The sequence below is a fragment of the Paramormyrops kingsleyae genome, chromosome 24 (genome assembly GCF_048594095.1).
Source record: "Paramormyrops kingsleyae isolate MSU_618 chromosome 24, PKINGS_0.4, whole genome shotgun sequence".
Taxonomy (NCBI): Eukaryota; Metazoa; Chordata; class Actinopteri; order Osteoglossiformes; family Mormyridae; genus Paramormyrops; species Paramormyrops kingsleyae.
Genome location: NC_132820.1, coordinates 7,796,838 through 7,822,959, shown reverse-complemented (window position 1 = coordinate 7,822,959; position 26,122 = coordinate 7,796,838). Strand labels below are relative to the sequence as shown.

General features: G+C 49.6%; 1 protein-coding gene across 4 annotated transcripts in view; it reads right to left on the bottom strand.

Annotated features, from left to right (window-relative positions):
- Nucleotides 1–1,899: 1,899 nt before the first annotated feature.
- LOC111839561 (kelch-like protein 13) overlaps nt 1,900–26,122 on the bottom strand; it is a 37,881-nt gene continuing 13,658 nt past the window's right edge. For all 4 annotated transcript variants that reach the window (XM_023803597.2, XM_023803599.2, XM_072706549.1 and 1 more), the window contains 6 exons: nt 19,261–19,402; nt 15,300–15,432; nt 13,007–13,203; nt 11,857–12,652; nt 8,321–8,434; nt 1,900–3,374 (listed from right to left, as the gene is read on the bottom strand). In XM_023803597.2, the coding sequence (XP_023659365.2) occupies nt 2,887–3,374; nt 8,321–8,434; nt 11,857–12,652; nt 13,007–13,203; nt 15,300–15,432; nt 19,261–19,402 (1,870 nt within the window). In that variant the 3' untranslated portion in view covers nt 1,900–2,886. The remainder of the gene's footprint in view (nt 3,375–8,320; nt 8,435–11,856; nt 12,653–13,006; nt 13,204–15,299; nt 15,433–19,260; nt 19,403–26,122) is intronic.

Here is a 26,122-nt window from a genome sequence, read left to right as displayed (position 1 = left end):
ATCTACAGGCAAGTGTTGCTCAAAACATCATCTTTAAAACAGCTTTGAAAGGCACACAAAGAAAGCTGTCAGAGGAGAAATTCACCTGATCAGAGTTGGTAATGATAGTAGAGGAAATTTCAGGCCCGGAGAGTACAAATCCAGACCAAGATTTTGTTTCAACCGACCAATTGAGCATAAAGAGTCACAGTCACAGAGTACTCAACTGCTTGGTTGAAACAAAACCTTGTTCTGGATTTGAACTTTCTGGACCTGAAATCTGCATCTCTGAATGATAGCTAAGTCTGTGGGCTTATAACCCAAAGGTTACTGGTTCAAGCCCTGGAAGATGGATCGCTGTTTCCTGTATGAAAACGGTACTCAACCCCAATATCTGCGAATGAAGCTACTGCATAAATCAGTCTAAGTGTCTTCTGGTAAAATCGCCAACAAAGCAGGAAACAGTAGTTATGCATCAGTGTATTATAAGGGCACTGGGCCAATATTTTGCTTTCAATAAGAAACGCAACAGATTTGCAATTATGATACGAAGCTTCAGTGTGGCGTGTCAACAGGTGGATGTAGAACCCTTCCACTCCCAGGCAATCCCTAATCAACCAACCACCCCCCCCCCCCCCCCCCCCAAGGCAAATGAAATAACGAGGTGAAATTAAGTCGGAGAAAAAAATCTCGACAACCACATAAAGCCTTCCACAGCATCAAACTTTGCAACTGCTTTCCTAGCTGAGACCAGAACAATCATTCAAGAGCTGAGATTTATTTTAGAGGCAAGATTTATCTAAAAGATGCAACATTTAGTCTGGCAGAGATTTATTTTCCCCAGATTCATTCAAGAGGTGAGACCTATTAAAGAGCTGAGGTTTATTCATTCAACAGCTAAGAATTATTCAAGCTGCGTCTTGAAAAATGCAAGCAACTCTAAGCGAAGCCTAAATGATGAAGTGCAGATCATGTGTTTGGAGACTTTGGGTTCGCCAAATAAGGTCGTTCAGTCTAATTAGGGCTTTTATTTTGAAGCGGTAGGAGGGTTAAGCCCCGACGTGTCACGTTCGCAGAATGGTGCAGCGGTGAGCTGACTCTACACCCTCTAGATAAAAGGGGCTGAGTTTCTGTAACTGAGAAGGCCTCTGGCCCCTACACCCCCCTCCCCCCCAACATTATATTAACTTAAGCTAACAAATTAAATATTTTAACAACAACAGGAAAGGTTAACGACAGTACGGGTCACAGTCTTCCACACAGGCGCTAACGAGGATATGCTTCACAAGGGAAAGTGTTATAGAGGGAGGTAGATATAAAGCAGGCAGCCTGGGAATCGTGCTGGAAATCCTCCGCACGTCTTTCCCTTGACATGGGTGATGGGCACGAGGCCTCCTCGGCACCAGAAGCATCGTAGACAGCAGCAGGGGGGGGGGGTAAAGTGCGCAGCAGGACATGAGCTGGGCGTTTGCTCTATCCCCACGGGTCGGGGGGGGGGTGCCTTAGAACCATCCTACGCACCATCCTGAACTTCAAAGTGCATTTGCGTTCTTGAAAGGCTCCCGTTTTAAAGAGTACAAACCTCACAGGACGGCTAAAGGTCACCTGGGAACGCTTTCACCTTTGCCACGCAGAGAGATGTAAGCGCTTTCGCCTCCCCGCCATTTCTTGTTATGCTGCTGACATTTCTAGCTCACGCTAACCTTGCCACGGGAGGTCCCCGGCCTGCCCAGGAAGTTATAAAAGGCAGTGATCATGTGACGACGCGATTGATTCTCATTGGTCGCTCCCTGCACTGCTCCTTTCTTACGCGACTGGAAGGGTGTGTCTTATGTTTGTCCCTTTTTTTAACCACAGAGCACAATAAACATGAACTGGACTTAAATCCTCGCACAGAGACAGTGAACAGAACAATAGCACTGCTTATTAAATCATTTATTAAACTTAGAAAATGCCATTTGTTAACGGTCAACAGCAATATCAGGATCAGATGGCTCAGGGAGGGGTGGGGAGGGGGGGGTGCTGGCCTAGTCCTGAGATTAAAATACAGGTAATCCCTCGCACGGATCTACGTGCCCGGTGCTGCTTTGGGATCACAGATACGTCACCTGGGTCCCCAGGCAGCCGGTAAAAAAACAGCAACATTGGCTGGGGTGCGATAAAATAACGTTGGCTGGGGTGCGATAAAATTCAAAGGTATCAGCTAGAAAAAAATGGGCCAAATATCCGAATGAAGAACCTGCGGCATTCCGGGCCAGAGGGACGACGTTCTGGATGTGCGACACTAAGACGCAAATACGACCACTCCTCGTCGAGCGGCCGAGTTCCGTTCCAGCAACCAGGTCGTTAAGGAAAGTGGTCGCTAAGTGAAAATCACAGTAGCCTAGGCGTGACTGCGACCGCGTTTATGACTTCACGTCAACCTTCCATACGCAGCTTCTTATATCCCCCAACGAAGTGGACACTTTCGTTCCAAGACATTAAAGAAATCTCTCGCGCCAGTGTGCGTCATTGTCGAACGTAGGGAAATTTGGCGGCAAATGCGCGCACCAGTCGGTACATAAATGTTTCAATTACCGTTGTATTAGCAAACGGTCGCTAACGGAATTAGCCGCTAAACGAGGAGAGGTTGTCAGGAGCCAAAATCAGCGGCACGTTACGGGAAGGGCACTGCTGCGGGTAGCTTCTGCGGAGTTTGCTGCTCGCGGCTTCCTACGGAGTGAAAACTGGAGGGCAGCTTAGCGGCCGTGTATAAATACAGTCTAGTGGATTAGGGGTGGACTCTGGGTGCAAGGTGGGGGTGGGGCAGTATGACATCATCCATAGAGGAAAGTGCAAACAGTATCTGAGTACAGTTTAGAGGGTTCCGAGTGTCATGGTGGGGGGGTGCAGGACCCCCCCCCTTCCTCAAGGCGCCGAGAGTGGCGATTCTCTGGACGGCGAGCCGGCAAGGTCCTCCGGGGGGGGGACGGTGAGGGTGCAGGCGCGGATGCCGCCCAGCGACTCGGGTAGATCGAACACCTTGTGCCACTCGTCCCTGTCGGGGTCGTACTTCTGCACGATCTCCACCATGCAGCGGTTGTTCCACGAGTAGCCGCCCACCACGTAGATCTTGCTCTCGAAGACGGCCACGCCCACGTCGCTCTGCCCGCGCAGCATGGCGGCGATGGGCGTCCACAGGTCCAGCGCCGGCGAGTAGTACTCGCAGCTCAGCACGTCGTCGTAGTCGCTGGTGCCCCGGAAGTGGTTACCGCCGATGACATAGAGCCGGTCGGCCACGGTGCACATGCAGTGCAGCCCCCGCACCGTGGTCATGGGCGCCTTGTGCGTCCAGCGGTCCCCCTCTGGGTCGAAGCACATCAGTTCCTTCTGGAAGGTGTCGTGAGTTATGCCCCCTGCAGGCGAGTGGAAAGAACACACGTCAGGAAGTGATCACGCAGACGCAAGAGGAGTGTAACGCAGACTTACCACCAGGGGCAGGTTTATCATTTCTGGGACCTCACTCAAACCGTCACTTTGCCCTCCCCTCGTGCAATGACGGTTTTGGACAGCAGGGGACCCCCCAAACATCAAAAAAAGCCCATGCAATTTTGTGGTGTCAGTGGTGGTACACAACATCACTTCCTACCACCCATACCCAGCACCACGGTTCACCCCCAACACGCTAAAAGGACGGAGCAAAGTCACTGTAGCAATGCCACCAGTCCTGTGTCACCCCTAGCAACAAGGCCTTCAAGAAACACACATTTTGTAGATAGCAAATGTACATACTGCAACACCATAGGGCTAGCACAGAAATGGTTGATTATCATTATAATAATAATAATTATTTTTTATTATTCATGATAATTATTATTATTATTATTCAGACAGACGTGGTGCTGTCATGCACAGTCAGGCCCACAGGGAGGCGCCGTAGAACCTGAAGATGGGACACGCAGGGCTTAGGGGAACGGAAGGAAAACAGGTCACGTCCACAGGGAAGGCTGAAAATAAAATTCCCAGTATGCCCTTCTCTCTCCCTTACCCGCCAACTTTGGGGAGGGGGGGTAAGCACATAGAAGGGAGAGTGTGGGGTTGGGGGGGGGGGGGGCATTGGTGAGCTGCTTGCCAAATGGAGCAGGGATGCCCCCGCACTGCCTCTAACCATGTTTCCTTGACAACACCATCAAGAGGCCGGGGCAAGTGGATGATGGCGGGGGGGAAGGGTTTAGAAATCGAACGCAGGCTGGGATTATTTACAGGCTACTTTGTTGGTAATACCATGTAGAAAAACACCAAAGGGCTGTGTGTGTAATTCAAAGCAATTAATTAATAATGAATTTTACAATATTTACATTTGTGTGGTTCAGACTTCCTACCTATTAGAATGATGATTTTCATACACATACGATGGCAAGCGATTTGAATAATTTCAACCCACCAGACAACTCTTCTGCAGCAGCAGACTGCAGAACCCATCCAGGTTTAATAACCGTTTTGCTAAAGCAAATGTGTGATGACGTTAAGCCGGTTATGAGAAGCAGAGGGCATGAGGCTCGAGGCACAGGGTGCCCGTCAATCTCAAGACGACGATACACAGGGCGACTTTTTTAAGCAATGTTGCCGGGCAACTGCCAAGCAGGTGAGACAAAGGGCAACTCATCTGGAGGTGGATGACTGCGAGAAGTTGCCCGCTGCCAATGAAAAAAATTCAAACAGAAACTTGTTACCCAACATCGGTGGGAAGGTGCCTGAGCAGCACTGTTCAGCAACATTAACGATCCATCTTCTGTGATTGCAACCCAGGCAGTGGAGGGCGTGAGGCCAGGATATGCTCACAGTGCACAGGATATGCTCACAGTGCACAGGATATGCTCACAGTGCACAGGATATGCTCACAGTGCACAGGATATGCTCACAGTGCACAGGATATGCTCACAGTGCAGGCAGATTACAATGGCTAATAAACCTACCTGTGAGCTTCTGGACTGCTGGAGGACAGAATAAAGTTGTAAGCATGAGATACGTGGGACACGCAAACTTTACACACACACCTGGGGACACATCTGAACCCCCAAACCCGGAGGTTTGAGGCAACAATACCAGCCGCTGAGCCACCGTGGATGAGAACAGCTACAAAGGACCAATGAATCCCCAAGCTGCCCTGCATGACGCTCATAGCCCAATAAAACATTGACCCAATTAAAAAAAAACTCCAGCAAAATAAGTGTGAGAAAAAACACAAAAAAAACACCCCAAGCCTTTGAGAGCTACATTCGACTCCTGCTCCTCCCCTGCTGCACTGAGACTGGACCTGCATCTCAACTTGCAGAAGGTGACTAATTACTCAACGAGAAGCTTCCTAAATCACTTCTCCGCAAATCCTCCATCTCCAGGGCGACAGCACTACAACGGCGCCGTCGGCTGTTTGAATATGTTGTTGTTATTGTCCTTGTGTTTAGACATTTCCCAGATACACATCTGGATATCATTACCGGAGCAAATTAACGTATGAGCTTCTCTGGAGTGTACAACAGCAGGGTCCGACCCCCATGTCCTTATCTGCCCGGCCACACGCTGCCCTCCATGTTGACAGACGGCACCTCTGAAACCCCCACTGAGCCAGAGAGCCCCCACCGTCGAGCAGAAAGGAGACGACGGCAGAGGGGACAGGACAGAGGCAGGCAGATAATTAGCCTGGCATGATAAACAGGCAGTGACCAGATGGGGCAGGATTTTACCTTAAAACAAGACGTAATGTTCCAAAAGACTGCATGATTAACTAAACAATATAATGAAGTGGTCTAATAGACCACGTGTTCCACTCTTAGACAATGGAAATTTAAATGGAATCCTAAACGTAAACATAACCTTGAATACAAAGCTAAGCCCCATCCTAACCCTAAGGTTAAACCAACTTTAGCCTTCAAACACATAGATGTCCAATGCAAGGGTCTTTGTGGGGTGTTCCACGAAGCAGGATTTCTTGCTGAGCTGGATAACTTGTCAGATTTAAGGTAGCCTGGGCTAAATGTAAGTGAGAGAAGATAAAGTCCATTTAACCCAGACTACCTTAAATCCAACAAGTTATCCAGCTAAGCAAGAATCTTGATTCGTGGAACACCTCCCTGCACAAACATTCACCACAGGTGCCAAATCAGTGTTTGACATGCACGGGTCCTGCATGTCCCGACCGTAAACCGAACAGCATGTGTACGCATGCGGGAGCCCCATGGAGAGCAATAAGTAGCTGCCCGCCTGCCCGCCTGTGTGCCGATGTAAGGCTCCCCCACGCTCCCTCCGCCACAGGAGACACTCGTTAGTCAGAGCCAGGGGACCGGAGCGTGTCACCTCCAAGCCCACATTTCGGCCCGGGGGACACACCACAGCCTAATTCCGGCTAATTGGAGGAACACAGCGAGCGGATTTAAGGACCGGTTGGCTTTATCACTCGACGGAATCTGAAGTGAAGTTTCACTATCCAGCTACCATGCCTATTTAACTTTCACAACAAAACTGTGTTTCCTGCAGTAGTGCTTTGCAGAACATTCTGGAATGATGCCCATACAGTTTTGGCATGACTGGATCCCAGACAAGCCACGGAAGACATTTACCTTAGGAATTCCCGGTCCTCACCTACTGCCTGACTCTGACCTGGATGTGCTCGAGGTGGATTTTCACACGTGCGTGCACAGACTTTGTGTCTCTGCACACGAGCATGCCAACAGCCACTCCAAAGCAGTCAGTGCTTAACATACACCCATATTCTCTGTGGATTAGTAACTCATACTGTAGATATCGAGAAAAAAAACAAACTCACCACTGAACCCAGGGTGCTTTTCACGTTCATTGAGCACCAGAATAAATCAGACTCTGGCATCATTAAACATGAGTAGAGGCAGTACCACACTGCACCTAAAGGTCTGTACTTCAAAATGTTGACTCTATGCCCCCCCCCCAACCTTCTCATCTGAATCCACAGGCCTGTGAGTGCCAGGCATTTCCCGTCTGAACACAACACTCCTTTTCAGAGCTCAAATATCTCCAAATCTGGACTCCTGAATGGTCCCTGAACGTTGCCACGGAGATGGGGCGCTGTAGAATGGTACACCATGCGGTGAAACCGTAGCAACAGTTTAAAGGGCTGCATGGATTCTGGAATCCGGGTTCATCCAACGAGCAGCCACAAATGTTACAGTGTATCACCCCTCCTGCCGTCCAACCACCAGACACTCTTTTCACAAAATAATGGTAAAATACTAAAATGAAAGAAACTCTTCAGTAAAGTTTATATTTCTGTAGTGGGTATTTTTGGGTGTGGATCACAGTCAGTATGTGGCAGATTAGCATAATTCTCTTTTTCGCCATCATCCAGACTAATCTCCAACTTTTCCGTAGCCCAGGGGATTCGCGAGAAGCTGAGGATTAGAAACCCAGAAAGTAAAGAAGTTCCCCCCCCCCCTGCTGCCCAAACTTTAAACACATCGTCTGGCAGAAGTCAAATGCATGAGGAGTACAGACAGGAGCTCAGATTTACATAATACTTTAAAATACTGATGACTTGTCAAGGACTTAAATTATACACTTAGAATTCTAACACGAGTCAAAACAAAACTGTCTGCTGGTCACGTCAAAGTGTGACTTTTTTTGGAAAATAAAATGCTCACCCATCCATCCCACACACCCAATACTGGGTCACGGACGAGAGCCTGGAGCCTATCTGAAGAAGACGGGGGGGGGGGGGACACTGCAGAGAAATACATCGCAGGGTTCTCATTCACGCACTACGGGAAATTTCGAGACGCCAATTAGGCACAGTGAAAGTTTGCGGACTGTGGGAGGAAACCGGGAGAGACCCAGAAGAACACGGTCGGAGAATCAAACACACAACCCTGGGTGTATGAGATGGAGGGGTCGCCCACAGAGGTACCATGCAGTCTGAGCCTTGTTCATGATGCACATAATTAAATTTCCTCAGAACCCGCAGAGAATGGGATGTCGATGAAGTAAATTAGCTTAAAGGCCATTACACCTCCAGCTAAGTTCCCCGGGTCATAATGACCCTCTCAATTCCTCGTTCTGTTGTTCAAACAGCGGTGCCTCACTAATCTCACACACGGGGACACCGATCCAGACCAATGCCGAAATCTTCTGCACGATCACCCTTCTGTTCAGGTTAATCGGGAAGCTCGTTACGGAAATCGGATGGTAGAAGTTTGGGTGTCGCAGGTAGGAATCGCTAAAGGGAAAAGACCAAACTCCGTTTAGGTCGAAGATAAACTGAGACTGGAGAGATGATCTGGATGGGCGGGGTGAGCCTGCAGGTCTCGAGGTGGTACCAGGACCATAAAGAACCTACCGGAAATGTACATGAAGCCTCCATACACCGTCCCTGCATGCCCGTAGTGGGGCTCGTTCATTTTGGCCACGTAGGTCCACTCGTTCGTCCGAGGGTTGTAGCACTCCACTGTAGCTGTTTGGGGGTGGTGGAGGGTAGAAAAGAAGAGGTGTTAAGGGAAATCTGGGCGGGAAAGACATACAAGCATAAACAGCAGGACAAAAGGGGCCAGTGGGTGGGTCTCGGACGAAACAGAACCACGGTGAAGTTGGCGAGAGCCTCCTTGGACCTCAAAACCTGTCCTCAGGGGTGACAGGCATGGTCGGTGCGGGCCCCTTCCAGAACATTCCGCCGCCCCTTTAAAATTTCCCCCGATTACAGAATCAATGAATCCACAGAATCCATTAAATTCGGTGCCACGACACTGAAAACGCCCACCAGGTAAAATTAAGCCGAAGCTGCTTTCTGTATGCAAACACATCATTTACTTAAACGTTACACTGCATCGCCCCAGAGGAGGGGCGGATAATTGGATGGGGTAATTAAACCCGTTTGAAATTTAAGGCAGATATTTTATTGAAACTTGGCCTATTATACCAGCATGCAACACACTACCAGTAACGATGGCAGTGTTTGTAAGCTTGTGGAGCCCAAAATTACCCAAGCGGCCAAACAGACCTTAAAGCTCTAGGCTGGTACCCCGACACTTTGAGAAGTCCAGATCCTTAGGCAGCCAAACTGGGACAGAACCAGAACGCTGCCCCGATGGGGTCATGCACACACATACACACACTTCTTTGTGCCTCCTTTTAAAACCATCTGGTTCTGGTTCTGGAGACCAAAACAGGCAGAGCTGCCTATCCTGGCATCCTGACCCCACTCCCAGGGGCTCCCTAGCCTTAGACCAGTGTTTCCCAATCCAGTCCTTGGAGAACCCACACCCGGTCCACGTTTTTGCTCCCTCCCAGCTCCCTTGCGCTAGGGAGGGAGCGAAAACGTGGACTGTCTGGATTCGCCAAGGACCGGATTGGGAAACTCTGGTCTAAGGCTAGGGAGCCTTCGACCAGTGTGGAGCCATTTGTGATGTGAGCAGGGGTCCCCGAAGGCGTAGATTAAAGGCACCCAACGCCTCAGGGACACGTGGAACTCGCAGTAGCGTGAGCCCGGGGATCGACACGGCTCCTGGGCCAGGTCTCGGTATCAGAGACCGCCGCTCCGGATACAATAACACCAGAAAATGGACTGCAGGACACCAACGTGTTCTTCCTTCCAACGGTCAGGTTCGTGCCGCGTTAAACCGACACCAGCACTTTCTCACCCTGGGGTACAATTCCCAGAAGCGCCCATTAGCTTATTACATAGCTGGAACTGTTCAGCTACATAGTTCCAGTGTACAAAATACCCATCAGTATTCAGGGGGGTCCCCATCTCCCTATTGTTGCACAATACCAATCTTGAGACCCCCTTAAAATTTTGCTTTTGAGGCTTTCAGGGGGTCTCATGGGTTAATCGGGGGTGTCGGACCCCCCCCTGTATTTCGCACACTGGTTCCAACTACAGTTGTTAGCAACTATGTTTTTGGGGAATGTACTCCTATTCCGCTCTAGATTGTTCTCAAAGGACCCATTAGGTAAACCGTGTCTCTAGTCTGGGGCTCCATCTCTGCGTATCGCTCAGTGTCAGCTGTGATCTGACCAAGAGCCTGTTTCAATTCCAAGGAGAACATCTCACACTACGTAGACTGACCATTTTGCTTCGCTTGGGTTACGCCGCGGTGGGTGGTTGCCTCGCTAAATATGACTTACGAAAATATCTGCCTGTATACAGACCCAGCTTTGGGCAGGAGCAGCCTGGCCGACCGCTCCATCAGCGCCCCCTAGGGACGCATCAGGGGACTGACGAGTTAGCATGTCCCTTTCAGTGCCAGATGCATGTGCACCTCCCAGTCTTCCAGTGGTGCGAAAAAGCTTCTGCGGGTGGGAGGCCACCTGCCTTTGCCCTCCAGGGATGGGGTGCGCATCCTACTTAAACCAATAGAGGGCAGCATAATAAAAAAGCAGGCCAAGAAAAACAGTTAAAAAAAAAAAACAGTATGTTGACACAGGGCTTGGCTGTTCGAAAGGCAGGAACCCGTTGATATGAATTATAGCCCCTTTGGGGCTTAGAGGTCTGGGGGCCTTCCACATGGGGGCCTCCCACATGCTTTTCTTAGCAGGCCATGCCCCCACGCTGGGGCTGGCCCTGCCCCTCCCAGCAAGGTTAACCACAAGCTCCGTCCCAATCCCAGATCTGCAGCCATACCACACCCCGATCACGAGAAGGATGGATCCTTTACATTCCCGCCCCCCCCCCCTCCTGTCTTCCCTCACCCCCCACCCTCACACCTCCTCTCCAGACAACAGAGGGTGACAAATCCACCATCTCCCAGCACACCAGCTCAGTTGAATACCTGCCTTCGTATTCATCTTGCCTGTGGTTTAACCTCTGAGGACCACCGTAAGTACGGCAGCGTGAAGACAGACATTTACATATTTCCTCAATCTCACATAAGGTGCTGTTTCCCGTTCTCCTCTCCACCTCTGATGTAGCGGATCTGCTATCCTGACAATTCAGATTACATCCCGCCCCCCCCCCCTCAAACAGCGATCCGTCACCCTCCCCCGCATTCGGTGGACCTCGACTCTGTAAGCATCCCTTTCTGTTGGAGCACACGGCTGCCTCTCCGTTCCCTCGTCCTCGTCAACCACGGAAATATGGGGCCTCTAAATTAGCAACTGGCCTGAGTCTTGGCTGCGGCTGGCAGAATCCGTCGTGCTGCTTTCAGGGATAATTAATCCTCCCTTCCGCAGGCATCCTCATACCCACACACACAGTTTATAACAGTGAAGGCAGAACATCCCATCAGTTATTGACTTTATCCAATAATACTGAGAGGTGGGACATCCTGTCAGTTATTGACTTTATCCAATAATACTGAGAGGTGGGACATCCTGTCAGTTATTGACTTTATCCAATAATACTGAGAGGTGGGACATCCTGTCAGTTATTGACTTTATCCAATAATACTGAGAGGTGGGACATCCTGTCAGTTATTGACTTTATCCAATAATACTGAGAGGTGGGACATCCTGTCAGTTATTGACTTTATCCAATAATACTGAGAGGTGGGACATCCTGTCAGTTATTGACTTTATCCAATAATACTGAGAGGTGGGATGCCCCGTCAGTTATTGACTTTATCCAATAACATGGAGTGGCAGGACTTCCTGTCAATTATTGACTATTGGATAATACTGAGAGGCAGGACTTCCTGTCATTTATTGACTTTATCCAATAATACTGAGAAGCGGGACTTCTTGTCAGTGAGTAATTCAATCCAATGAACTCATTCTCCTAAGTTGTCCCCAAAAACAAACCAAGACCATGACCACCCCACCCAGCAAGCGCAGACCAAATCCACTTGACCTGGGTCCCTCTATCATATTATTCCGTCAACCCAAATCAATCCAATCATGTTCCAAATATGGTTACCCCCCCCTCCCCCCACATACACTCACCCAGCTCCCCGGCGGCGTTGCGCCCCCCCACAGCGTAGAGGTGCCCCTTGAGGGCACTCAGGTGGAAGAAGGTGCGTTTCTCGTTCAGGCAGGCGACCTGGATCCAGCGGTTGTAGCGCGGGTCGTAGCGGAACACCGTGTCCACCGCCGTCTTGCCCTTGGTGTCGTAGTTGCTCTGGCCGCCCACCACGTAGAGGAAGTTGCCGATGACTGCGATGCCATGCTGGTATCGCGGTGCGTCCATGGGTGCCAGTGACTTCCACTGCCGCGCCTTCTCGTCATACAGCCGCAGCTCTTTGCTGACCACCAGCTGTTGCCGCAGCACGCCGCCCAGAGTCACCAGGTGGGCGCTGTCCGAGCGGATGGCCGTGCGCTCCGACTGCATCACCGGCTGCATGTACGGCATCATCTGGTAGTTACTGGCCTCGAGCAGCAGGTTGACGCAGGTGTTGTCCGTGCGCATGAAGTCTACCGTCTGCACGTGGTTGATGAGCTCCTGCGGGCTCATCAGCGGGAAGCGGACGTTGCGCATGAGGCGCGCCGCCTGCTCCATGCGGCCGTCCTCGTGGCGCAGCCAGCGGCACGCCGCCTTGAAGAGCTCCAGTTCGCCGCAGTGCCGCAGGCTGTTGCTGGAGAGCACGAAGGCCAGCCGCTCGAAGGGCAGCTTGACGAACTCGCCGGTGCCCAACAGCGACGGGAAGTTCCTCAGGATGAAGCTGTTGATGTACTTGTCAACCTCTGTGAGGTTGTAGGTGTTGGCGATGCGCCCCACTTCCACGCAGTTGTCCAGGGAGACCTACGGGGGTGGGGGGGGGGGAACACACACACCAAAATTTCACCCGTCTGCTTGGCGGAGGAACCCGAAAAACTGTGAGTATCCCGCTGAGAAATGCTGCTCATGACGCCACAAAGACCGACAAAAACGTTTCGCGTTTTTTTCGCGTGAAAACCGCCGACTGCCAAACCTAAGATCTGTGAAAAAAAAAAAAAAACCCACCAGCACTGCGATTTGAGACACCATGGTGAGAAAAGAGAGGAGGAACTGCAGAAAGTACACCTGCCACAGAAGAGTCTCGGAATGCCAACGAGAAGCGCTAAGCGCCGTGATCCACCGCCGCGGGCGAGGAGAAGCGACGGCTCGGACCCCTACCCCGGAGATGAGAAAGACTTTGCAGAAGTCGAGCACCGGCAGGATCTGGAGGAAGCTGGCGGCCTCCAGCGTGTCCTGCAGGTTCTCCATGTTGAGCGAGAGCTTGGCCGTGTAGATGAAGTCGATGATCTTCTTGAGGCCCACCCGGTTCACGCCATGCAGTTTGATGCACGACAGGTCCTGCTCTTTCATTCCACCTGGCAGAGGGGGGAGGAATAATGCAGGTGATGTTTACATTACATTAATACATTTATAACACTGAGAGGCAGGACTTCCTGTCAGGTATTAATTTTATCCAATAATACATAGAGGCGGGACTTCTTGTCAGGTATTAATTTTATCCAATAATAAATAGAGGCGGGACTTCCTGTCAGGTATTAATTTTATCCAATAATACATAGAGGCGGGACTTCCTGTCAGGTATTAATTTTATCCAATAATACATAGAGGCAGGACTTCCTGTCAGGTATTAATTTTATCCAATAATACATAGAGGCGGGACTTCTTGTCAGGTATTAATTTTATCCAATAATAAATAGAGGCGGGACTTCCTGTCAGGTATTAATTTTATCCAATAATACATAGAGGCGGGACTTCCTGTCAGGTATTAATTTTATCCAATAATACATAGAGGCGGGACTTCCTGTCAGGTATTAATTTTATCCAATAATACATAGAGGCAGGACTTCCTCTCATTAATACAAGAGAAAAGAGGGTAAGGCTAGAGTCCCTGGAGCAACTAGGAGTTTATGGGCCTCGCACCCGGGCCCATCGGCGAAATCACTCTGCTGACCCTAGGATTTGAACCGGCGACATTCTGAATGCAGGCACAGAATCTTAACCCACTGAGCCACACTACACCACATAAAACTAGTTTATAGATGCCTTGATGTAGGTGGCAATGCTTTGACCATACGTGTGAAGGTCACTAGGACATCTTCCATCCTTCTCAATGGAGGGGGGACATAACCTTCTGTAATGCCCCACTCCAACCCAAATGAAGGGAGCCCCACACGCCATCTAATCAGCCATCAGCATGGACTGTATGGGAGGACTGGAAAAAAACAACAAAAACACCACAGGGTGCGATATTTTAATTAATGTGTCCCTCCGACCCAGGTGAGAATGAGCAGCGGGAAGATGGATGGACAGAAACGTGAATGAGTGTCTTCTCGCCAAAAGCCACCTCCATACCCTCTTGATGAGACAAGATTAGAGATTAGATCTGCATCCCGCCCACCGTCCACGTGCCCCCAGAACTTCGGCATAACAGTTCCCTCAACGAGAGGCGGGGGGGGGGGGGGCAGTCCAGTCTATTTTTGCCTCCCGGCCCACAACAAAGCTTTGCCTCTCGACAACACAAGAGCCTATGCAGGAAGTCGCTGGACCTGCCTGAAAGACCCAGAGCACGGTGACACACCAACACACGCAAGTCAACCTGCTTTTTCAGTTCAGTCAGTCCAGATTTAATTATCCACCAAACAATGTCTAGAAGATTCCACAGCCTCTTATGGAAAGGCTTATTTTGGCAACGTGTTGTGTGTTTTTATGGACGGGACGGAAATAAAGCCGACACTCTGGCGAAGACCTGCAGGCGGCTTCTCAATAAAACGTTCTTCACGGAAGAGGACAATGAGGAACTGGGGGGGGGGGGCAGCCACTGGAGATTCATGACATGAGGGCTTTGTTAAGGGTATGGGGACGTCAGCATGGCAAGGGGAGACGATCTGAGCCATGATTGGCTGTTGAGATTAAAGATGGAAGCAGCAGAGAAGAGGATGTTGGGGAAAATTCAACAATATTATGAACAATTCTGCCCATTCACTGCAGGGGGCGCTATCCTGGGGCACATTTAGCCACCGGCTCATTCTACCACAGTGTGTTAAAAGACGCTACTGGGGATCATTTCTGCCCCCTCCCAACCTAGCCCTCCCCACCCCCAGCCATAAAACTTCAGAAAGCATCCTATCTTATTACAGTAAGTCTGGTGATATCTGTTTATTAATTGCACATATAATATTGCTAATTTGTCATTCTTATCTTTAAATAAAATAATTAAATATTTATTTCTGTGGCATCATAATATTCTGTTTTTTTCAGGATATTTTATGATTGAACTGCATACTTTTTAAATCAGTTCGCACTATGTCTTACTATGTTTACCATCGTCGCACCTTATCCGCTTGGATATGTTATTGCTACACATGAAACTTCTGCCCCAGGATCAATAAAGCGCATCTTAATCTTATTGATCGTAGCTGCTTCTCCACTGCTCTGCTCTGCCCTGCTGTACCTGTGAACATGGCTTTGAAGTAATCGCTGGAGGACGCCATCATCGCCCGGTGGACGGGGAAGGCCTCATCTCCGTCCCCCGCCACCAGAGTAACGTCACACAGGAGTCCTTCTATCCTCAGCTGGTCGAAGCCCTGGGAGGGAGAAGAGAATTACGGCGAGCGTGAATGCGGAGCACTAAGGGCGCTTTTCCACTGCACAAAGTACGGTACTTTCGCTTTTCTATTGACTTCCGGTCGAGTACCAGTACCGAAAGTTAAAGTACCGAAAGTGCTAAACCAGTTGGAGTACTTCTTCGGTACTTTGGGGTGGGACTTGCAAACGTATTTGCTGTCGATTGGTTATGCAAATAGCCTGCCGATGAAACACAAAATACAACCGCCATCTTTTGAAACACACAGCGAACAGAGCGATCACAGCGAGAAACAAAATAAAAAGCAGTAGAAACAAAAATATAAAAAAGTAAAATGGAAGGATGGACAAACGAGGAAACAGGCTTTAATCGCCATATGGTCGGATGAACAGATCCAGTGGGATTTGGATGGCACGACTCGAAATAAAAAAGTTTTTGCCGTTCCGGGCAATTCAGTTTCCCTATGTTTCCCCTGTCGCGCACTGATTTGTACACGGTTTCGCTGTTGTTTTCATGTCTTTTTACGAAGCTCTTGAGGTAAACAAGCCATATATTAAATTTAAAACATCACATGCTTTTTCTATGTTTTTTGTTTTTACAGATAATAAATGAAATTACTTAATTCGCTGGATAGAGATATTTCTTGATGAAAACGGTATAGTATTGCTTATAAGACTGACATCATCAGTGACCGCCCCTGACTGACAGCCCAAAATTAAAACTAACAGTTGAGGCTGGAAAATGCGGTCTATTGTTATGTCAGCTTCTATCACAGTATAAGATTCAGTAAAATCCAAATCATGCTGCCATCAATTACGTTTACGTAGGTACACTTACTTTGGCTAAGCCGATCAAAGCAGTAAGAATTTTTAAATCCATTATATTATATATCTACTGTATTCACATGTAATAATGTACCTGAGTGATTTTCAGACATTTCACATACCTCTTTGCTTTAATATTAGGGGAAACATTATTTCCTGATAGGCAGGAGAAACATAGGGAAACTGAATTGCCCAGAACACCATAATACCAAGCCGCTTGAAAGAAATTGGGCACACGCGAAACACCAAACAATGCCGCTTCAAAATCAAAAAACATAATTAAATAATTTGTTTGCTTTCAAAAGACTGAATTAGCAGTAAGCTAATTCTTACTGCTTTGATCGGCTTAGCCAAAGTAAGTGTACCTACGTAAACGTAATTGATGGCAGCATGATTTGGATTTTACTGAATCTTATACTGTGATAGAAGCTGACATAACAATAGACCGCATTTTCCAGCCTCAACTGTTTAGTTTTCATTTTGGGCTGTCAGTCAGGAGCGGTCACTGATGATGTCATTTGGTGCCGGTACCATTTTTTACGCCAGTGGAAAACCAACATGAAAGAAGTACCAAACTTTCGGCACTTTATGTTAGTACCGAAAGTACGGTACCTGGTGCGGTGGAAAAACGCCCTCACATGTGGGGTAACACCAGAGAAATCGGAGAGGGCGGCTGTGATGGTTTGCTGCCTTTTGCGGAGCCCCTTGAGTGCAGGGAAACCTACAATTTACAGGTGAAGTAGGACCACAGGCTGCGGTAATCAGAAGCTCTTTCGGATGGAGCAGGACGTCTTGGCGAGACTAGAGAAGCGATAGAACCTCGCGTCGCCAGTTTCCCAGCATCTTTGGGGAGTCATTCTAAGAATCAAGGTTTGTGTTAAATTTCCTTGGGGTACAAAAAAAAAAAAAACGGTCTTTTTTTAAGTATCTTTAAGTATGAAAGTCACTCTCCATCTCCGTGGGGACAGCAGACTGGCGTAGGTCAGTGCATCTCAATGATCACAGACACGCCGTTTTGGAAAGCCGTGGGAGAATTAACATTCCGAAAATCTGTGTACATAATTAATAGGACAACCTGCACTGTGCAGATGGACATCGCTGGTACACCCCAATTTAAATGAGGAGTAACATAAATGGTGTAATTTTCTCCTGAAGCACCACACTAGGGTTTACAGGGACTATTCTGAGCTGTTCAATCAATGGCCACATAATAAATTATTTCAGAGTCCGATTACTAAAGTTGCAAAAATTCCACCTCGTTGTCTTCTTTCTGCTTAACCGTCCGAAGCACTCGGCCTGCAATTAGCGGCGGGAGTCGCTGAATGATCTTGTAACAAAGGAGCGCCGGGATTCAGAAATCCTTCTTGCAGACGAGCTTTTAAATCCATTTGCCGCCTAATCTGTTCATTACTCAGACAGTCGAACACTTCCCCGTTTTAAGAATAGAGTAATTTTTTTATTTTTTTTTTTCCAACCAGCAATAGTTCTGCCTGTTGTGTGCCGGCGACTGACTTAGGCAACGTGGCGTAGATGTGAGCTAAGAGGCTTAACGAGGACTTAAGGAAAAAAAATAAAATAAAAAACCACCCACAGTCCAGACTGAAAAACACAAGGGGATAAAGAGAATTATGGATCGGCAAATGCTGGCGGTGATTACGCCCACCACCATTTCCTGCTGCCGTCACAAAAAATGGGGGCGAGGCATCATCGGCGAATCGGAAAGGCCAAACGTGCCGTCACTCGCTCTTTAAGGGGATAAAAAACCATATTGTCACACAGCTCAAAGAAGGCGGATCATCACCCAGTGCTTAGTGCTAATTACCTGCCCCCAGTGACTTGTATGACATCTTACATAGACTTAAATTAGAAACTGCTAATTGTAGAAAGCCAAGCCAACCCAGTGTGAGCAAACATCCGAAAATCACGCCTCAAATACGGCAGTTTTATAGAATGTTTTTCCAGTGAATGATGGTTATAGTACTAACAACAGCTCCCTAATGACGGAAGAGTTGGAAATAATGTGCTTGACTCGCTGCGCGGTGATTGGCTGTCCGCGGCTGGTTCGTGCCGTCTGATTGGCAACTCGAAAACTGTGGAGGTCTACAACAGAAACACATATCCGAAGTCATTGGTACATCGTTTATTCTCTTGACATATGACTAGTGGACACCCAATGCTCCCCTGGTCCTGGGCCGGGGCGGCGAACGGTGACGAAGGTGATCGATGGCTGGTGACAGTTATTACCACAACGGAAGCTGACTGATGGCGAAGATGCTGGGGTTGATGACGAGAAAAGATCATCACTGTGAAGGCCATCACGGCGATGGTCTGATTAAGACTGTAGAGGACGACTACGACACGGACGATCCATGACTGATTGCAGAAGATGCCGATGGTGACAATGACTATGAGATGAGGAAGGGAGAGGGTGAGGTCTGCATGCTTTGTTGGGTCCCTTAGCAGACAGGTTACACTCTTCCATAGCTGCTGAGACCTCGAGATCTTGCACATGCTGCAGGCTGAATTTAGTGCCCCCCCTCCTGACCATCCAGGTCTGCTCAAATTACCACACTTAGTAAATGTCACGTTCTTCACCGGATGCAATGGGGTGGAAGTCCTTCACCCAACTCCTATTTGTCTTTGTTACTCCTGTATTTCAGAGGTTAGAATTAAGGAGATCGTCCTAACAGCGCCCCCTAAGGATTAGGACACCCATCGCAAGCCATTCCTTGATTCCCAATTAAATTTTTCCATGGAAAAGAGCCGGAAAGAGACAGTGATTCCAGGCATACCGAGGAGTTAAATATGCCACGGCATGCAGACCACACACTAGTGTTTCAAAAGGAGGGGTCAAATCATGTGATCTGCACTCACTTTTAGCTCACTAGCCTCTAATTTTGTACTGGGTTTCAATTTTTCAGTGCCTCGCCCTTTCAGACTGCCCCTCCCCCCTCGTACTGACAATGCCCCCCCACACACTGCCCCCGCCCCCTCGAGTCACCCACCTGCAGGACGACAGAACTGTGGGTGTTGCTCGTGAAGAAGCGCGTGTTGCCCGATTTCGACGCCTGGAGGTGAGTGGACACGCCCATGTCGCCGCCCCCCAGGGACACCTTCATGTGGGGGTCGTCGTCCTCCACCAGCGATCTACAGGACAGAAAGGGACACGACAGAGAAGCATTGGACCGGGAAGAACATCACGCGCTTTGAAATTAAACACACTGTTTGCCGGGGAGGGGTAGGTGCGCCACGCAGTCCGAATATAGAACGGCACCCACTGAAACGCCACATGCCGTGAGGGCGCCCCGCTGCAGCCGATTCTCCCCAAACAGATTTTCCACAGCTTCCGACACTTAAACGATCAGGCCGAGAATAACGCCGGAGTGAAACAGACGCAACTTCGTTCGCATAGAAGGAAGTGTGACATCTCCATCACACCCCCTCCCCACCGAGCATGTGCTCATTTGTGGGGGGGAAAAAACCAATAATGAGATACACAACAGAGATTAAACACTCTCCGGTCTTTTACAGAGGTGACAGTCACATGGTGTTAGCAGGAGAGCCCAGGGAATCTGACAGTAAAGCAGGAAACCATTCAGATTTGTGCCATAACATCAGCCTGCTGTCTGTTACCGTCAGGGGCGTTGCTAGAGATTTTGGGCCCCATGAAAGCATATCATATTAGGCCCCCCAGTCCAAACCAATCCAGTCCATCCATCCATTATCTACCGCTTGTCCGAGGCTCGGGTCGCGGGGGCAGCAGCTTCAGGAGAGGCACCCAGACCTCCCTCTCCCCAGCTAACTCCACCAGCTCCTCGGGGGGGACACCGAGGCGTTCCCAGGCCAGCCGAGAGATATAATCCCTCCAGCGAGTCCTGGGCCTGCCCCGGGGCCTCCTCCCTGTAGGACATGCACGGAAAACCTCTCCGGGTAGCCGCCCAGGAGGCATCCGCACCAGATGTCCAAACCACCTCAACTGGCTCCTTTCGACGTGAAGAAGCAGCGGTTCTACTCTGAGGCCCTCCCGGATATCTGAACTTCTCACCCTATCCCTAAGGGAGAGCCCAGACACCCTGCGGAGAAACCTCATTTCGGCCGCCTGTATTCGCGATCTCGTTCTTTCGGTCATTACCCATAGCTCATGACCATAGGTGAGGGTAGGGACAAAGATGGACCAATAGATCGAGAGCTTGGCTTTTTGGCTCAGTTCTTTCTTAGCCACGACGGACCAGTTAAGCGCCTGCAGAACTGCAGACGCCGCTCCGATTCGCCTATCCAGCTCCCGATCTCGCCTACCCTCACTCGTGAACAAGACCCCGAGATACTTAAACTCCTCCACTTGAGGCAGTACGTCTTCCCCAACCCGAAGAGGGCAAACCACCCGTTTAAATAATCCAATCCAATCCAATCCAGTTATTTTCCTAATTTTTTAGGGCCCCTGTCAGGCAGGGGCCCTTGGAATCGTCCTAGCTTTCCTCCCCCTTACGGCGCCCCTGGTTACCGTCTCCCACGTGAAACTTCTGGTGCTCGTCAAAATCCAGAAGCCCCCCGCCCCCCCCCCCCCCCAGGGCCCACAATTAAGGGGGTTTCGGGAAACCATGAGAGTTCATTGGCAACATGTTCCTGTGCACTTACAGGCCTGCATGGACAGAGAACTCAGTTGTGACGGAACCTCACTCGTCGTGTATGTAATCTAAGTTATATAAATCTAAGCCTAACCCTCCCACCTCAAAATTAACAGCACAAAACACCACAAATCCCATTCATAGAGATTCACCACAGACCCAGATATCTCACTGGAGATGCTTACCATCCTGTTCTAACCCCATGCGTGCCTTCCGGTAATCCACCCTCAAGATCAATTGGCCTGAACTTCAGAGCCGACCCCTACCAGACAGCAAGCTTACAGACAGACAGCAACACCAGAAATCTGAATGGCTTCAGTCAGGAGGACACAGGAAAACCGATGGCGGTTAGTGGCCATGGGATAAAGTCAGGCTAATTTAAAATGCTGACATGCATGAAAAAGATTCTCTGTATCGGCATCACAACTACCTTCAAATTATGAGTCAGCTGTGTTTACTTCAAGCTTTGAGGGGGTGGACTTGTTTAGCTAATGGAAACGACTGAAATAGTCAAATCAGGATTAAAGTTTTAATTGTTAAGTTTCGGTGCTTATTTTAAACAACTTATTTAAACGTCTTAGCTAGAAAACATCAAAGCTAATTAACACTGGAACTCGCTTCCTGCAGCTGCGACTATACTTCCTGCTCCGCGATGTGCTAGAAGGTGCAAAACCTGAAGCCACAGAGGTTTACCACCACCGGGGGGGGGGGGGGGGGGGGGGTGAGGGGCATGGGTTCTAATTAAAGAGAGAGGGAACGTGAATGAAAAAGCTAAATGCGACACAACCTGCTAATTAAATCGCAGCCGTATGGTCTCAAGCGTGACATTCAAAAGCAGCTGTGCAGCTGACTGGGAGATCATCACTGTGCTGTACCTGAGACATCTCATTATGTGGGAACCTCCCAACTGGAAAAACAACACTTGCTGACTGCCTTACCATCCTTGCTATTATGTGCCAACGGCAGACATTAGCACGGTTGCCAAGACACTGCCCAGATGTCCCATAATGCAACGGTGCTGCAAGTCCACAGACACACGGACACACCGTAATCAGTACACTGCTACATGGGAATGTGCACCGTAGCAGAATGAAAACAGCAGAGCTACAGAAACTATGCATCGCGTTCTGGCCAGTACACCCCCAATCACACCCCCGACATAACATCACAACTCTCTACACATTTTTTCACATTTACATTTTATTAATCTAGCACATGTTTATATCCAAAGTGACGCAGATTTTTGAGAAAGCGGATTCCTGGAGCAACTGGGAGTTAAGGGTCTTGTTCAGGGGCCCAGCGGTGGCATCACTCTGCCAACCCAGGGATTTGAACCAGCAACCTTCTGACCACAGCATCCAAATGTTTTGAGCCACACAATGTCGTCGTCGTCCCCCCCAACCATGCTGTGGGACATCATCATCGAACCCGGAGTGGGTCCCAACAGTCAACCGGCAGCTCCCTAAGGGGTCCTCGGACAGGTATGGAGGAGGAAAGCCTGACCCAGAGACGAACTGGGGGGGGTTAGTTACCGTAGTCCTAAAGGCATCAGGGAGATAATGAGCACTCCAGCAAATGCTCCAGCAGCTCAGAGTCATGCAGGAGACTGCGGGACGGACCACAACGCACTCCTCCGCTTCCTCTGAAGCTGCCAGCCAATTAAAGAGGCCATGGAACAAAATCCCTCCGCCTATCCAACACCCTCTAAAAATCGATCAATTAGCCAATCAGATTTTATGTGGCATACTGCACATTTTATAATGCACCAATTAAAAAGGTCTAAGCAGACATGCGACTCCTGCGGGAGAGAGACAAAGCACTTATCTAACATGCGATTCTGCAGGAGTGAGCAGCACATGGAAGCTGGAAGAATGTCACAAACGACGCAAGAGTGCCCCCCCCCCCCCCCACATTATGAGCTCCACCCAGAGCCGTCTCATCACGGCGCTGTGAGTGTCGGGGGAGGGGGGGGGGGCATTGCAGGAACGCGCAATGCCATGCGACGGAGGAGGGGAGGCGTGCTCTCCTGCCGCCGCAGTGCGATCTCATTGGGGTGGGGGGGGGGCATGGCCCCCACAGCGCCTACGTCGCCCTCTGCTGCCATACGTGGCATTTCCTAATATGCTCTGCAGGCATGAGTTGGTGGCCCTCTCCTCAGCGCAGACAGAGAGCCCTGCGCAGCCCTGCATGCGGATTGACGCGCTGCAGGACTCCCAGCCTGTCCTCGTTTGACAGGGACTGCAAGCGAGCAGCGCGGCCTGTCAGCGGGGGTGGGGCTGGGGAGGAATTTCAGTAGGGTTTTAAGTGAACGTAAAGCTGAATGCACGCATTTTTAACTGCGGCGAAAAGAAGCCACGCTGATCGGCTTTTCGCGGCGCGAACGGGAGCTGCTGATGGAGAAGGAGAGCCAGCTGGAGTCAGGGGGACTCAGACAAACAGACAGACAGGCACACACATGCACACAGACGCCCCCTGCTGGCCATTCCTCTGAAGCGCATGCAGGCCCCTCCCCATGAAGCAAAGTAATAATTGAGGAGCGCAGGAACATTAAATGGCTCTGTCGCCCCCGGCATCTCGTAATTGCTCTCGCTATTAATATTCATCAGAAATGTGCATCTCGTGAATTGCCGTCACACCCCCTCCCCCCCCCAACACCTGCATGACAACGACACATGAAAGCTGGGGGTGGCGGGGGGGGAGCAAAAGTGCTGAGCAGCAGAAACGCAGATGGCGGTACAGGAAGCTCTGGGTCTGCCAGAGGTCTGGGGGGGGGGGGGGCGGCGCAGGATGGCCATCATCAATACAATCCAAACCACCATTGGAATCATGGGTAATTTTCCCGCCTCCCCCACCTCCACAGCTCCCAAAGCTCAGTGACGGGATACGGAAGGGCATGGGGGGGGGGGGGGGGTGGTCCCTCCAAACCATCTTGAATTACGGTTCACATTTTTGCTCCCTCCCAACGCTCAGGACATTGGTGTGAGAAACACTGACGTGCACAGCTCCAGTACCGGGCCGTGACACAGGTGCACAGTGATTTCACGCCGTGACAAACACCTGAGGTGTTAAATTTAGATTCACCTCGCGATTGACCTTTACCACTTCCTCTAATTTCATTACGCCCCGTTCCTTTCAGCCTCGCGTCTCTTAATTAAACCTGTCCACATCTGCTGGCAGAAAGGGCGCGATTTTTAACCATTTCATCTTGATTAAAGGCTAATTACATTACCCAGAATCCTCGTCCATTCAGAGTAAAGAACGGCCGAACACGCATACAGCAAAAGTGGGGAAAATCTCTCTCGTGTCACGAAATACAAAGGAAATGTCTCTCCTTTCTGAAGTGGCAGTGAATTTCAACGAGCACCCTGATAAAGGACAGAGAGGCCAAATTTAGATACGCGGGTCTGAACCGACCCGGCCTGGCCCAACTGCAGCTGCCCTGCATATTACCTGTGCCACACGGCCTACGAGTAGCAACCCGCGATGGGACGGCCCTTCCAGGATGAGGTCGGTTTAACTGCGATCTAAACGTTTAAGGCTGTGTACTGACCACAGCTCATCGCTCCTAATTCAACATCGGATTGGTCAGCTGCCACCTCCGAGCCACTCCCCCCAGCCCCACCCCCATGATCACATGACCTAGGGGAGACAATAGGGTATAGACTATAGAGCATGGAAACTAAAAGACAGAAAAATGGTTGCCATGTTTTTAATTTTTAATTTTTCTCCAAGTATGATGATCAACATAAAGGTACTCTGAGTTTATAAAGCTTCTGCCAGTACCGCATCCCAGAGGCTGAGGCAATGCCGTGGATGGAACGCCAGTCCATCAGTGCATAGACAAGGATGGACATAACTGGTACGCATTCACCTTTAAAAACGATACGTGTGACAACCGATTGTTTGTAATATGGTTACAGGTTAAAATGCAAGGTATTTTCTTGTCATAGCAACGCAAATGCACATAAAATAAATACACAGATACATTGTTACCACGATCGATTGTGGCACGTATCGTTTTTAAAGGAGATCAAAGAGCAGAGGCAGGAAACCCTTACCCAGGCTTTAAAGTTTTAACCCATCATTTTTAATAAACTAGGCTTCACCTAAAGCAGCACATGAACCTCACCAGACCCTGTGTGGGAGACCTTCACATGGCATCTCCTCAACCCCTGGAGGTGGATAGATCAGGTCCAGAAAGTAAAAATCCGGACCAGGATTTTGTCTCAACCAACCAGTTGAGACTGTGACTCTTTATACTCAGCTGGCTGGTTGAAGCAAAATCCTGGTCCGGATTTTCACTTTCTGGACTATCCACCTCTGCCGACACTTTCTATACAAGGCCGGGCTCACGGAGGCGGTCGCCGAGCAGCGCCATGGCGATTTCTGCCCGGGTCCTCGGCAACACCCGTCCTTAGCCGGAGTTCGAGGGGGTGACGATTATAAAGTGAAATGATGCGGTTATATAATTTTAACGCCAGTTAATGTAATTATAAATATTCATAATGGCTGGGGGGCTGCGGAGGGAGAAGAGGGAGCTAGATACAGGCCGTGTGTGTTAAGAAGGCAGGATGATGAAGTTGTTTTAAGAAAAAAGAAAAAAAGAGGAGCATGAGGCTTCCTTCATTAGATTAATAAAATTCATCTGCTACAAATCTCATAAGATTCCCTCCAAATCAGCCATTTATTTACCTTTGACACTGATAAGCCAAACAGGGGCACTGCTTGAGGTTTTGGGCCCCATGAAAGCATATATATTAGGCCCCCAACCCAGACCAATACAATTATGTTTCAAATTTTTTGGGGGGGGCCCTGTCACTTAGGTGCTTTTCGAATTGTTCCACCTCCCCCCCCCCCCCCGAGTCAGAAATACATACATAACTGTAGGTAAATAGCTCCTTGAGGGATCAGGGACCTACAAGCAGCCCCGCCCTCTTACCTAAAGCCCCTCCCACTGTCTCCAAGGGCTGTCCAATGGGGATTAAAGGGGAAACGTCTGCGTCCCCGAACGTGACGAGAGGCGCCAGCATAAGCGGGTTTTCGTCACGCTGGCTCCGAAGCGCCTTTAGCCATCAAGCGGGCGGACTCCACTCAGACCCCTACCGACAACCTGAACGGATTTTTCTGACAGTTTTCGCTAAATGGAAAATAAAGAAGGAACGCGGCTTATTGAAGCACCAACAACGCAGGTTCCAAAGGGAAAGCGGCACAGGGGACACCAGTCCAGCACCTCAAGGACATC